The 15,230-nt window shown below is 44.8% G+C and overlaps 1 protein-coding gene across 9 annotated transcripts in view; it reads right to left on the bottom strand.

Moving 5' to 3' along the window:
* Window positions 1-6,706, bottom strand: part of DENND1A (DENN domain containing 1A) — a 543,770-nt gene extending 537,064 nt beyond the window's left edge. For all 9 annotated transcript variants that reach the window (XM_059073023.2, XM_067040763.1, XM_059073026.2 and 6 more), the window contains exon 1: window positions 6,617-6,706. In XM_059073023.2, coding sequence (XP_058929006.1) covers window positions 6,617-6,633 — 17 coding nt within the window. In that variant the 5' untranslated portion in view covers window positions 6,634-6,706. The remainder of the gene's footprint in view (window positions 1-6,616) is intronic.
* Window positions 6,707-15,230: the final 8,524 nt, after the last annotated feature.

Below are 15,230 nucleotides of genomic sequence, written 5' to 3'. Positions count from 1 at the left end.
CTTCCTTGTTTATCTTTCCATTTTAGAACAAAATCCTTTTAAGCAAAAAGGATGTTTCAAATCCAGAGATTAGTTCCCCCTAGGGCCAGGTAAAAGGCTGAACCTTTGCAACTCACAAGAATTCCAGCCAGAAACTTACACACAGATTTAACAGCCTGAAAAAAACATGTTTTCCTACAGCAGTAGTCCATCCAGGTATTTATCTTCCCTGTTTCAACCTTCCTGTCTGCTGTGCAAACCCCTCCAAGTTGACTGCAATGACTCAGATTAGAATGATGGAGTTGCAGCAAAACATTTTCCAGAAAAGTCATGAAATTCAAGGGACTGCCTCTGCATACCAATAATGGGGAGCTCAGTCACCAGCAAGACTCTGTTCCACCGCCCCAAGTCTTTGTACTGTCTTCTATGGAGACTGGGAGGGGAGCGCAGTGGCGGAAAGAGGCAGGGGAGGGCCCTGGATAGGAAGTCACATTTCAACTCCCTAGTCTTACCCCACAGAAGGAAGATATGTCAGTTGTGCTACACAACAGGCCTCAAGAAGAAGCCAGCCTGTGGTGCATTTTGGTAATGGAATCCTTTAATGGGCTATCCAAAAAAAGCCTGAAGCAGAGCAATCTTAAAAAGCCAAGGCTGCTTCTCTGTATCAGAAAACAAGGATGGGCTTATCCCCATTTCCAAGTCATAAAACTTCCGCTGTTCTTCCTCCAGAAATCCCTCCTCCCTTCTCCAAATCTCACTTTTCTTTCAGTTCCAGTTTCACCCTCTTCTGAGAGCCTATCTCTGTCTGCTCTGATCTTTCGTTTTCTACACAACTCATGTGGGCCAAATCATAACCACAATGAGGTATCACTTTACACAAAGTGGTGCAACTGCTTTGGAAAACAGTTTAACAGTTCCTTAAAAAAGGTTACCATATGATCTAGCAATTCCACTCCTAGGTATATACCCAAGAGAAATGAAAACATATGTCCAAACAAAATGTTCACATCAACATTATTCCTAACAGTGAAAAAGTGGAAACAACCCAAATACCTAACAACTGATGAATGGATGAATAAAATGTGGTTTAACCATACAATTAAATATTATTCAATGATAAAAAGTAATGAAATGCTCATATATGCTATATCATGAATAAACTTGGGAACCATTATGTTTAGGGAAAGACAAAGGATTATATTTTATATGATTCCATTTATACGAAATGCCCAGAATTGACAAATCTATAGCAACAATAAGTAGGTTAGTGCTTGCCTAGGGCTGAGAGGGTTTGGGGGGAATAGGGAGCGACCACTAATGGGTATGGGGTTTCTTTCTGGAGTGATAAAAATGTTCTGGATTTGGATAGTGGTATTTGGAGTATACTGAAAACCATTTAATTATATACTGTAAAAGAATAAGTTTTATAGTACGGTTTATTTAATAAAGTTGTTTGCAGATTACCACAGCCTACAAGGCCCTGCTCAGGGCCCCAGTCTCTCTCTGACCTGACCCCAGCCTCCCTGCCATCAGTCACTACCCAAACCCACTATCAGTTCCTGAAATCCATCTAGGGTTTTCTTGCCTCGAGGCCTCTGTATATGCTGCACTCTGCCTGGAATGAAGTCTTGTGAGTTTCTTTACATGGCTAATGCCTTCTCATCCTTTAAATCTCAGCTCAAATGTCATCTCCACAGTAAGCCCTCCCTCACTACTCTTACCTAAAATAGGACAGCCACTCCCATCATCCTCTCTCAGCATCTTGTGTTTATAGCACATCCACATAGCTTTACGTGAACTGATTTTTTTTCAATCTGTCAGGTCCACCAGATTGTAAACTCCATGAAAGTAGGAATAAATATTATTCCCATTAACTCCCAATGTCTAACAATTTCTGGCATTTTAGTGTCTATTAGGTGGTAATTAACATTTTTATTTCCCTAATGTGTCCTGTCTTCACACATACTGCACCCTCTATTGAGATTACTACCACTACTGCCACCACCACCATCACCACCATGATCACCACAGCCATCACCATGGCTTCTACTCCTGCCACCATTCTTACCCCTTTCACACCCTTACTCATCTCTCCTGTCTCAAATGAAACATCATCTTTATGAAGCATTCTTTCTTTGGAAGCCCTCCTTAGGAGACAGTCTCTCCTTCACTTACTCACCTATTCATCACAGGTTCCATCTCCACTATAGCAATGATCTTATTGTCACTCAGGTTTCCTGGTGGGGAGGGGACTTGGAGGGAGTTGGTTTTGTTTTACACTCCTGTCTCACTACTACTACTTTGAAGAGCCTTAAAGCAAAATCTTTTCATTTTTGTGTCCCTAGTACTTAGCATACTACCGGGCACATAACATAGTACTGAAGACAGGTATACAGGCTAATGCAGAATAAACACCACTACAAAGCCAAATCAGCTGCCCTGTCCTGTCTATATGCCTTCATATCTTTGAGTATGCTTCTCTCCAAGTCCATAAATGTCAGGTTTCTTCAAACTCACTTAGAATACTTCCTTCAATTACTTACAATCCACTTCCTGCCCTTGGTGCCTGGAAACAATTTCTAGGATGTCACCACAAGCAATATTAAACTGCCACAGTTTCCTGCTGTGTGTCTATATTATCAGTTAAATTGCTTCTTATTAACCACATTCCAGTCCACTGGGATCACTCAAACACTAAATAAGATTTAAACATACCTGTTGAAGACTGGCAGTTACCATTGCTCCTTTTATCTCTCTAGATAAATGTCTGCTCAGGTTTAAGGTTTAGGAGCTTTCCAGAGTGCTACCTGCATACTGGTGACCTTTTCTTTCCTTTGTCAAGTAGATGTTTGGTCTGAGGCAAGACAAGTTTCCTTTATTAAAATGAACATGAACTAAACACTCTTCAGAAAAAATAAGTAACTGCTGCCTAGACCAGGGCAATTTGGCTTAAAAACAACACTTGGGCTTCCCGGGTGGCACAGTGGTTGAGGGTCCGCCTGCCGATGCAGGGGAAACAGGTTCGTGCCCCGGTCCGGGAAGATCCCACATGCCGCGGAGGGGCTGGGCCCGTGAGCCACGGCCGCTGGGCTTGCGCGTCCGGAGCCTGTGCTCCGGGACGGAAGAGGCCGCAGCAGTGAGAGGCCCTCGTACCGCAAAAAAAAAAAAAAAAAAAAACTTAACACTTAAACACTCTTCCTCCTCAAGAGTTCAAATAGCAAACTGTTATTTTTTAGCTCTATGTACATTCAACCCAGAGCCTTTAGTTAGGAACTTAATTCAGATCCTAACATATTTCTTAAAAGCATTCCATAAACTCTTCCTATACATTATGTGTCAGGTACTGGGTTTGACACAGGGAACTCAAAAGACAAGACAGTCCCTGCTCTCAAGAAGTTTATGTCGGGCTTAATATAGGAGACACACAAGGAACTGGATTTAGTGCTATGACAGTGATAAACACAGGGAGCCACAGAAACAGACAAAAGACACCTGGCCTAGGTGGGGGGAGAGGGGGCACATATGAAGGACACCTGGCTTACGCTGGGGGGGGGGGTCCACAGATGAAGGACACCTGGCCTAGGTGGGGGGGTCCAAAGATGAAGGACAACTGGCCTAGGCAGGGGACGACGGGGCACAGATGCAGGACACCTGGCCTAGGTGGGGGACGAGGGGGCACAGATGAAGGACACTGGCCTAGGTTGGGGATAAGGGGGCACAGATGAAGGACACCGGCCTAGGTTGGGGATAAGGGGGCATGGATGAAGGACACCTGGACTAGGCTGAGGAGGGGTGGGGGCAGGGCACTGTCATCAGGGTAGGATTCCTCGGCATGACATCTGATCTAAGGCCTATAAACCCCCATTCTCTCATTTGAAAAATGTAGCTAACAGTAGCTACATCATTGGACAGTTGTGAGGATTTGATAAACCAGCCTTAGCTTAAAAGGAAAGTCTGAACAAGCACTGAACCTCAACACCTATGCCTAGCAACTCACCTGCTTTATTACTGATTATATAACAGACACCAGCTTCACAATTACACAGAGTATTGTTTTTAATCAATTTTTATGTTTTAATGAGAGAATGTTGAGTCCTGCTCTGCATGTTCAGTCTAATTCCTGGATCATCAAAACCTTTTTCTCCATTACCTGAAACTCACAGTTCTCTGACATTTCTGGTATAAAATATAGCAGTTTTCTTAGTCTTTTGATAGAGAAGGTATAAAAGAAACTAACAATTACCGACTTTTTAATATGGGCCCAGCAGTCATGTTGATACTGTGTTTATTGCGCATAATGACCCTGCAACATATAGTCTTCCCCATTTTACCCTCAGAGCAACTGAGGCAGAAAGAGGTATTTTGTACAAAGTTTCATAGTCAGCAGAAAAAAGAACCGGAATAGGAATCCAAATCTGATTCCACATTGTTAGCCTGACTGGACCACACAATATCAGAGACGAGGAGAGAAAGCACAGGCGGCCAGAGCGCTCTCCTGCTCAGAGGGGCACCCTATGTTCTCCTCCCCCACCCCCAAGACTGTCCACACAATAGAGCCTGCACACTTAGACTACACTCAGCCGGGTGAACACCTTGAGCTCAGTCTGTTCTTTCCTATCAGGATGGAACAGACGGTCAGTAGTAATCAAAGCCCTGTTTCCCCCCAAAATTAAGGCAGCGCCTAAGAAGATGGCTTTCTCACCACCTGTCCATCCTCATTTCTACCTGCAGGCAGAAGCTACATAGTCAACAGTCACCATAAATCACAACTACTTCTCATAATTTCTCTCTTCATACTCTCTTTCAGCCTCACCACAAGCTAACATAATTCCCATGTCTAGGTTTTTATCACCGAGCAGTCTAGTTTCAAGATCAAGAAGGCTATTCTTTATACTAATTTGCTTAACAGAATTTCATGCATGAGTATAAGTTCTCTCGCCCAAGCGCTCAGATAAATAGATGGGCTCCACAAAACACTCTTAAGGTATGTATTTGTCAACCTGCAACGTTCAAGAGCAAGACAGAGACCTGATGCCTAGTCATCTGAACTTCCACTTGTTGGATTTTCATGCTGATTCTGACACTGACTTGCCTCATATCTGGCAAGTTTCTGAACTTCTCTGTAACAAGAAAGGTAAGCATCCTCACAAGCATACTCTGCAACTCCATGGTGGCTTTTGTGAAGTGTTGCTAAGTGCTATTGAAATCCCAAGTTTACAACTCTTATTTGGAAGCAGGAGCTAAACTTAGAGTGCCTCTTTAATCCCAATGCTTCACACACTACATCTTTTTACCTCCCAAGCTTCTTAAGCTCTTATTTGGAGCATGCTTCTTTTTCCCCTCATTTCCACAAAAATCAAGAATTAACAGTGTACTCATCCAACTCTTCCATTTTCATTATCATAAGCAAACTTTTCTATGTTAAAATACATTTTGTGAATGGAGGCCTAAGCCGCTCAGGGGACTACAAGGCTGGGCAAAGGACATACTGCATGGACAGACGGGACAAGGGATGCAATGCTTGAATAATTATTAGATTTCACCCATAAGGCCCTTCCCCTTTCAAACTTCCCTAGCATAATTCTCAAAATGCTGAAGTAAACACATGTCTCAAACTTTCTTGTAAGCGTGTTTAAAGTATCCCATGAAAGCTGTTTTAAGGAAAAGCCTGTGCTGCTAACTGGGTTTTTAAGTGCCGTTAAACAATGCTATCACTCATAGAGAAAAAGTGAACATTTGTTAGTGATTAGAGATAAGGCATCTCACGTTCTGGAACTGAGGAAGGGAGAGGCCAAAAGAGGACCTGGCTGGGAGGGGAGATAGAGTTCAAACCAACACACCCAAATGGGACTGCATAAAAGTTGCACTTTCCAAAGTCAACTTCTAGGTCTAGAAAGAGGGCAACAATGTTTCAATGGGTTCCCAAGTCAGATGTATCAACATTTTCCCGGGAAAACTAACCCCTCACCAGGGACTCCAGATGAATGAATGGGTGAGGGAATTTGCCAGATTGAATTACAAAACCTTTCCAACGATTATCAAGATCAGGTGCTCGGTTACAGCACAGAGGTATCTTCCCTCACAGCCTTTGGCCCTCGCTATGGGGAGACTTGCATAGATAGGAGGGGGAAACAGGAGCAGAGAGAAAAGGGCCTTCCTCCCCGGGCCATCCAGACCTTCAGTCGTTGAGTGGCCCCTCCCTCGGAAAATCTCACGCGACTTTTATGGGGGCCTGCAGGCCTTAAGCAGCCAGGACCTGCCCGACTCTCAGGGGCGCCCCAAACACCTATTTGGGGAGGTGCTTCTAGAGATTTCTCGCCCTCCCCCCAACAGTTGTGTGACCGTTTTCAGAGGCTCTGTAACCCCGGGAAGGGGGCCACCTTGTAATCTCAGCTGTTCCCGCCCTCAGGTGAGGAGGGGACAACTGACCACCAGCGCCCTTCCACCCCGCGCGCACCCCGCCCCCGCGCCTCCCCGGATCGTCATGGCAACCGTCCCCCTCCCCGCGTGCCGGCGTCACGCGAGGAGCCCCTTGGGCCCCGGCAACAAGTCCCCGGCGGGGCCCGAGGCCTGCAGCCCTTGCCCGGCCTCGCCGCCCCTCACCCGGCCCGGCTCCGCCCGGCCCGGCCGCACTCACTTGATCCTGGAGCCCATGGTCCCCGGGCCTCCTCATGGGCCCGCGGGCCCCGCTCGGCGCTGCGCTGCCCGCCCGCCCGCGGCCGACCGGCCTCCCTCCGGCGCTCTCCCCGCCCCTTCCTCCCTTCCCTCAGGCTGGGGCCCGCCCGCTCGAGGCTCGCTCCCCCGCCGCCGCCGCCGCCGCCGCCGCCTCCCGGGGTTAATGCACTGGCTTCAGCCCGGCGAACGCCATGGTCGCCGGCGCGCGTGCCCGGCGCGCGCCGCCCCCTCCGCCTCTCACACCGCCGCCCCCTCCCGCCCGCACCGCCGCCGCCCGTGGGGGCTGCCGGGAAGTGTAGTCCGCTCGCGGGAGATAGTGCCGCGTGAGGGCGGTTGCGGTGGCGGGAACCGCGCGTCCGCCAGGGTGGACTCCCGGAGCTCGGTGTGTGGTACTTTCCGGATGCAGGCCCCCAAAAACCTCCCTTCCCACTGTTCTCCTATAGAAACCACCACCTACAACCCCTCTGAAAAGATCTTCATCCCACAGAGACCCCCCAAGCTCACCTGAAGAAACCTTTACCCATTCCTCTCCTGTGGAGTCCTCTCACCCAGTGGCTCTGGCATAGAGATAATTTGTCTCCCATTCAGGCCTCCAGGAAGACACAACTTTTTCCTTTGAAAATCCCATACCTTTCAGTAAGTTCCTTAAGGGAGCCATAGCCCCTCTTCTCTGTCACACCAGCCACTTCCCCAACATGGTTCTTGATGGAGACCCCCTTAGACCTTAAACCTCTTAGACCTTTAAGGAGACCTCACATCCCCACAGGAAAGCCACCTGAGGGCTTCATAGGACCCATTTAGTGTCTCTGCTCTGCCCTATCCTTGAGGATCTCTGCCTCCCTTTGTTAGCCATTTGGGGGGCTCCAGTAGAGAAATCTCAAGTCACCATAACAGTCCCTGATAGAGACTAAGTCAAGGCAAATGAAGGTACTTGAGAGCCAAGATCACCAACCTGCTCCCCGTTGGGGCTCATTTTAATGAATGCCCCAATATCATCCCCTCTAGGCCTGGAGGAATCACAAAGGCAGCAGAAATGATCTCTACCATTAGCTACTGTTCAGTGCATGGGTGAGTGAGTGCCCTCTCTGAAGCAGGCACTCTATTTCCCCTACATGGTTAGCATTAGCACCAATGCTCACAATAATCTTGTGAGTTTACCCCCTCTTTTCACAAAGAGGAAACTGAGGCATGTGTTCAAGGTTACATAGCTAGCAACTGGTGGAGTGGAGATTAGCATCTGGGCTGAGTAATTCCAGACACGTGACATAGTTATGCTTTAGGATGGCACCTTTGGCCACAAGTCAGAAGACACTGTAGGTTCATGGTTCACTTTTGAAATTAGGCTTTTCTTCTCTTTTTTACACTTTTCTGTTCTGAAATTCCATTCATCTCTTCTAACATTTTAGCTCCTATAAATTCATGGAGTGGCTCCCCACCACACAGTCACTACAGTAACTAGTCCCAGCCAGGCCGACAGCAGAGAAAGCAAGAACTCCTTTTGGAGTTACATTCTGGATAAAGATAATGTCTCTCTTTTGCCTATGCCCTGAGGTTGTTGAAGGCATAGAATGAAGTTTTTTGAATTCAAACAAACAAACAAAAATTTAAAATGTCCAAACTGCCATTTTGAATTCAAAGTCTTCTGCATCCAGACAACAACACTGACTTATAAACAACCCCAGGAGCAAAGCTCTGCTAGACAGGCAGGGCCTCTGTGGTGTTTATTCACCTAGTTTCCTGTGAACCCTGTCCAAGGAACAGTTGTTATCAAGATCTTGCCTGGAATGAGCAGCCAGTTCAAAAGCTCTGAGCAGGAGACTATAAATAAAACAGAGTTATTTTCAAAGGAGGTTGTAGCCATCCTGGCCACAAAAATGTCTGAGTGCCTGCTGGGTGATGGTGGTGGTGGTGGTGGTGTGTGTGTGTATGACAGAGGGGGAGACTGGATGGGGAGGGCTATATATCTGTCCAGGTGGCCTCTGAGACTGCAGGGTGGTCTGGGGAGAACACATTGAACTGGGAGTTAAGACCTGGATTCTAATGCTAGCTCCATCACTGACTAGCAGAGAGATTTTAAGCAAATGGTGAGACAATCGTCTGCTTCAATTTCCTCCTCAGTAGAATGGGTAGAGAGCTCAAGGAGGAGCTCACATCGTAAGAGAGAGTGTGATGGAGGAATTAAGAGGGCAGGCTCTGGAGCCAGACTGCCTGGGTTCAAATCTCAGCTCTGTCTCTTACTAAATATGTGTCCTCGGGTAAGTTATTCCCTTTCTCTGTGCCTCAGGTTCTTTGTGTGTAACATGGAAATTATGGCAATGGCTCTATCTTACTGAGGTGGCATGGGAATTAAATGAGTTAATGACACAAAGTATGCAAACAGTGACTAATATATAGTAAGCACTCAAAAATTATCAGCAACTATTATATGCAAGACACTTAGAGCACAGTTTGGCTTCTATTATTAATAGTAATAATCTTCATAATAAATTGTCCTGTACTTGAATTCAGTAGACCTGAGTTCCCAGCCCAGGATGTAATTGTTTACGTTCTAAAACAATTAGAAGTCAGTTCAACTGTGAAAGAAAGAAGACTGAAATAACAGTGGCTGAAAAAAATAGAAGTTTATTTCTCTTTCACATAAGGTCAGGAGATGAACATTCCAGAGCTGGTATGACAATTCCACAAATCACACTCTAAGATTTGAAGGCATATCGACAGGACAGGGCAGCCGATTTGGTGTTGGGTTGGTGTTTATTCTGCATTAGGCTGTAAATGTGTCTTCTGTTCCTCAGACTGTGACCTCTTTGAGGTTGGTTAGCCAGAATTCTACCTTATTGCTCCCCTATTCTCCAGATGCAGCTTTCACCTCAGGGTCCAAGATGGCTGCTTGAACTACCTCGCCTTCTAATCCGCGACCAAGCCAAAGGGAAGGAAGATGGTCATGCCGCACCCCAAGCCCTAATCTTTAAGTACATTTCCCTGGAGTTGCACCTACTGCTCCATTTGCATTCCATGGGTCAGAACTTAGTTATACAACCACATCTCACTAGGAAATATAGTCTTTATTTCAGAAATCATGTGCACAGCTGAAGCCGGGGTGGGTGGTGTGTTTCCAGGGAAGAAGGGGAGTACAGACATTGCAATCTCAGCCAAGCCATGCTTGGCTATGTGACCTTGGACAAGCCCCTGACTTTCTCTGGCCCTCAGTTTCCCTATATCCAAAGTAAGAGATTCAGGCCAGATGACCTCTCTCTAAAGTCCTTTTCCATTCCAAAATTCTCTAATCAGTAGCTTACTGTTTTGTAATTCTTTTACACCTAGGTGAATCTGATGTCGTTCAAACAAAAGGAGACCTCTCTGCCAAGTACATGGCAGAATCAACTGTTGGAATTAAAACCTGCTGGTGATGAGAAGGGGTTTAGGAACTTTACCTTCTAGTCTATTGTCAAAATAGGCTAACTAAGCACATCTAGCAGATTAAAAGTCCAACGGTGTGTGTGATACCACCCATGCAGACACTGATGCTTCTGGGTTTCCAAGCTGGCTCTCACTCCTCTGTACCTGTTTGGTTTTTCTGCTTAGGATTTAAAGGACTGTGTCTATTGAGGGGAGAAGAGCAATCCCAAGGAGTTTTAATACCCCACTAATGATACAGTATGAAACGGCAGGACTGCTGGGCCAGTGGTCTATTATTCCTAGTATACTTAGTTGTGATTATATATATTTTTTAATTGAGATATAATTTACATGTCATAAAATTCACCATTTTAATGTGTACAATTCAGTGGTTGTTAGCACAGTCACAGAGTTGTGCAACTACCACCAATGTCTAATTCTAGAACACTTCATCCCCAAAAGATACCCTGTACCCATTAACAGTCATTCCCCTTTCCTGCCCTCCCCAGAGCCCCTGGCAACCATAAATCTACTTTCTGCCTCTGTGGATTTGCCTATTCATACAAGTGAAATCATTTAATAATATGGCCTTTCTGTCTGGCTTCTTGTACTTAATATAATATTTTCAAAGTTCATCCATGTACCACCTATCAGTACTTCATTCTTTTTTATTGTGTAATAATATTCTATTGTATGAATAGGCCACATTTTGTTTGTGCACAATTGTTATTGATGGATATTGGGGCTGCTTCCACTTTTTGGCCATTATGATTCCTATGATTATTTTTGTGTGGACATATGTTTCTAATTCTCTTGGGTGTCGTGGTTATATTCTGCAGGAAGAATCCACAGCTCAATTAAATAGGAGTGCTGCTCCCCTCACCCAAAAAAAGGGTTATGTAATGAGGTAAATTTGGGATATGCAGAATCATACCAAGTTAAATGGGTTTCTTTACTGAATTTCCCGTGAACTTTCAGGTTGGCAACGTGCATTGTGGATTGCGTAAGAGGTGAAGGTAGGCAATACGTACCAGTCGTTAAGAGAACCAACTCTGGAATTAGGCAGACCCAACTTGCTAGTTGAGTGAACTTGGAGCAAGTTAAACTCTCTGAGCCTTAGTTTCCTCATCTTTAATAAGGGGATTATAATACCCACCTCATGAAGATGAAATGAAATAAAGAATGTAAGATTCCTGCTTTATATTTAATAAATGAGATTATTGTTCTTGTTTTGTTTTTTTGTTTCTTTTTGGCCTTGCCGTGCGGTTTGCAGGATCTTAGTTCACTGACCAGGGATTGAACCAGGGCCCACAGCAGTGAAAGTGCTGAGTCCTAACTGCTGGACCGCCAGGGAATTCCTGAGATTATTATTCTTCTAAACTGTCATATTGATAAAGACAGGAAAAATATCGACTCGTCCATATCTAGACCTCACCATCTAGTACAGAGCCTGGCATGCAGGCAGTGACTAATAAATATTGAATTATTTATTCATTCGAGGCACATTTCCTAAGAATAATAAGCCTCAGAACAAGATTTGGTACTAATTTTTTTCTTAAATTTGAACTTAGTATACTGAATTAGTACATCTTTACCTTCTATTTTTCATATTTTCTTTTTTACATTGTGGTAAAATATGCATAACATAAAATTTACCACTTGAACCATTTTTAAGTGTACAGTTCAGTGGTAGTACATATATTCGCATTTTTATGCAACTATCACCATCGCCCATCTCCAAAACTTTTTCCAAAATCGTTCTAAACTGAAACTTACCTATTAAACAATATATCCCATTCCTCCCTCCCCCAGCCCCTGGCAGTCACATCCTACTTTCTGTCTCTATGAACTTGACTACTGTAAGTACCTCATATAAGTGGAATCATACAGTATTTGTCCTTCTGTGACTGGCTTATCACACTTAGCATAATGTCTTCAAGGTTCATTCATGGTGAAACATATATCAGAATCTCCTTCCTTTCCATTGTTTATCCAATCATCTGTCACTTGGGTTGCTTCCACCTTTTGGCTATTGTGAGCAATGCTGCTATGAACATGGGTGTACAGATAACTGTTTGTGTCCATGCGTTCAGTTCTTTTGAGTATATACTCAGAAGTGAAATTGCTGGATCATGGGGTAATTGTATATTTAATTTTTTTTGAGGAACCACCATACTGTCTTACATTCCCACCAGCAGGGCATAAGGGTTCCAATTTCTCCACCTCCTCACCAACACTTGTTATTTTCTGTGTTTGTGTGTGTCTGTCTGTCTGTTTTTTAATATATTTATTTTATTTATTTTTATTTTGGCTGCGTTGGGTCTTCGTTACTGCGCGTGGGCTTTCTCTAGTTGCGGCGAGCCGGGGCTACTCTTCACTGCGGTGCACGGGCTTCTCTTGCTATGGAGCACAGGCTCTAGGCATGCGGGCTTCAGTAGTTGTGGCATGCAGGCTTCAGTAGTTGTGACTCCAGGGCTCTAGAGTGCATGCTCAGTAGTTGTGGTGCACGGGCTTAGTTGCTCCGCGGCATGTGGGATCTTCCCGGACCAGGGATCGAACCCATGTCCCCTGCACTGGCAGGCGGATTCTTAACCACTGTGCCACCAGGGAAGTCCAGTGTTTTTTTTGTTTTGTTTTGTTTTTGCGGTATGCGGGCCTCTCACTGCTGTGGCCTCTCCCGTTGCGGAGCACAGGCTCCGGACCCGCAGGCTCAGCGGCCATGGCTCACGGGCCCAGCCGCTCCGCGGCACGCGGGATCAACCCGGACCGGGGCACAAACCCGTGTCCCCTGCATCGGCAGGCGGACTCTCAACCACTGCGCCACCAGGGAAGCCCTGTTTTGTTTTTTAATAGTAGCCATGCTAATGGGTGTGAGGTGGTTTTGATTTGCATTTCCCTAATTAGTGATGCTGAGCATCTTTTCATGTGCTTGTTGGCCATTTGTATACCTTATTTGGAGAAATGTCTATCTAAGTCCTTTGCTCATTTTCTAATCAGGTTGTTTTGTTGTTGTTGTCGTTGTTGTTGAGTTGTAGGAGTTATTTATGTATTCTGGATATTAACCTCTTATCGGTTACATGATTTGTAAATACATTCCCCCATTCTGTGGGTTCCCTTTTCATTCTGAAGTGTCCTTTGACGGAAAAGTTTAAAATTTTGATGTAGTCCAATTTACCTATTTTTTCTCTTGTAACCTGTGCATTTGGTGTCATATCCAAGAAATCACTGCTAAATCTAATGTCGTAAAGCTTTCCCCCTATGTTTTCTTCTAAGAGTTTTTATAATTTTAGCTCTTACATCTAGGTTTTTATCTAACTTGAGATAATTTTTCTATAGGGAAAGGTCTTTGTTTTCTTTGGGGGCTAAAAGTGTGCTTGAGCCCTTCCCCTTACATGGTTAGTAACCCCAGCCAGGGTGCTCACCTGCTGTCTGATTGTATGATTCATTATTCCATTATTGTTAACAATACTATTCAATACCTTGCAAATACTTAATGGTTTATATTTTTCCAACTGCTCAATAATCAGGGAGAGCTATCGTCCTTGCTTTTAAAATGAAGATGCTGATACACAGCAGGCGTAAGCGATTTACTTGGGGTGAAACAGCCAGAAAGTGATGGAGCCAGGACTCAGCCCAGATGCCCTAACTACTATTGTGGGTTTATTAATTAGTTCCCTAAGATATAATGTTTTGTTTTACTATGGTTTTCTTTCACCAATTTATTCATTAATTCATCAGATATTTTCTTTAGTGATAATAACAACTTCATATTGTTAAAAAATTAAAAACCAAGAATAAATAGCACATGTAATTCCTTTGTAGTCCTCTCCTGGCCATATACGAATGGAGATTGATGTACTTAAGTCTTTTGTTACAGAAGCTAAGAGCATGGGCTCTGTGTGCAAGACCATGGGCAAATTAGTAACCTCTCTCAGACTCAGTGTCCTCATTTGTAAAATGAGGATAATAGTGCCTTCCTCACAGGGTCACTGTGAGAATTAAATGTGTGAACTCACGTGAAGCACACAGATTTACCTTGCTTTTAGTAATGGCTCAATGTGAACTATTGTCTTCTTAACAACAAACTACCAATAAAAGCCAAATTCTAAGAAAGGCCAATGAGAATTGATGATTTAAGGCCTTGGTTCCCATAATTAGCCATGTATATCAGCATGACCTGTGATGCTTGTTAGCAATATGGAGTCCAGGGTTCTGATCCTGAATATACTGATTTAGAAGCAAGATCAGAAACTCTGTGGGTTTAACAAGTTCCTCAGGTGATACAGCTCCATAATCACTGGATCTGTGGGAACCACTGATTTAAGCTTTACCCAGATGCCAACATGAATTGAATTCCCATTGGAAACTACAGGGCCTCAACAGGCCACCAGCTCCTCTTCCAAGTGTCACCAGCCTCCAGCTCTGGATCCTGCATTCCTCCTGCTGTCTTCCTAAAACAATCAGTGCATCTGGCTTAACATTGTTAGTACTTAGAGAACCAAGGTAGGTGTCATCAACAATCCATTCACTCACGTACTGAATCCCTCCTATGTGCCAGGTCCCGTGCTTAGAACTCTTCTTTTGCTCCCAGCTGAGGCCCATTCCTCTCCCCAGCCCCTCAGTGTAGCATTGAGCAAACATTTTCAGTGGCCTTACTGTGTGCTTGGTGCCTAATGCTTGTTGCCAGGTACACCTCTATAAATAAGAGGGTCTGTGGATTAGACACAGTACAGAGTGGACACCCTGTAAAAGGATCTCTGTGTTCCTGAGCTTGCTTCTGACCCCCTTGCCTTGCCCCTGGTGCCCAGATCTCTGGGTTTTCCAGCTCACTACCGTGCAATTTGTTCTTCCACATTCCTTCTCTCTGCACCTCCATTTTTGCCTCTATTTTAAATTTTATACGTGAATTATCTACCCAGCCCTGACCTTGGCTCTTCTCAAACCACCTTGGGTATTAATTCTGCTTTTCAGGACTTCTAGGCCCCCCTGCTCTAGAGCTGCTTCCACTTCCACCTGATTTACCAGTATTTAGGCAAGACTCAGGCCTAAACTCCAGAGGTCCTGTTCTCCTCTTCCATGTTGAAAATGGTCACCATGTATCCCCACCCTTTGGGGAGTGAGCTGGAGAGTTTGTAGGACTCTGCCCCATTGTACTCTTGGACTCTTTTGCCAGTTTTCCT

The sequence above is a fragment of the Kogia breviceps genome, chromosome 8 (genome assembly GCF_026419965.1).
Source record: "Kogia breviceps isolate mKogBre1 chromosome 8, mKogBre1 haplotype 1, whole genome shotgun sequence".
NCBI lineage: Eukaryota > Metazoa > Chordata > Mammalia > Artiodactyla > Physeteridae > Kogia > Kogia breviceps.
Note: the sequence above shows the minus strand (reverse complement) of the source record. Positions and strands in the feature narration are given on the sequence as shown.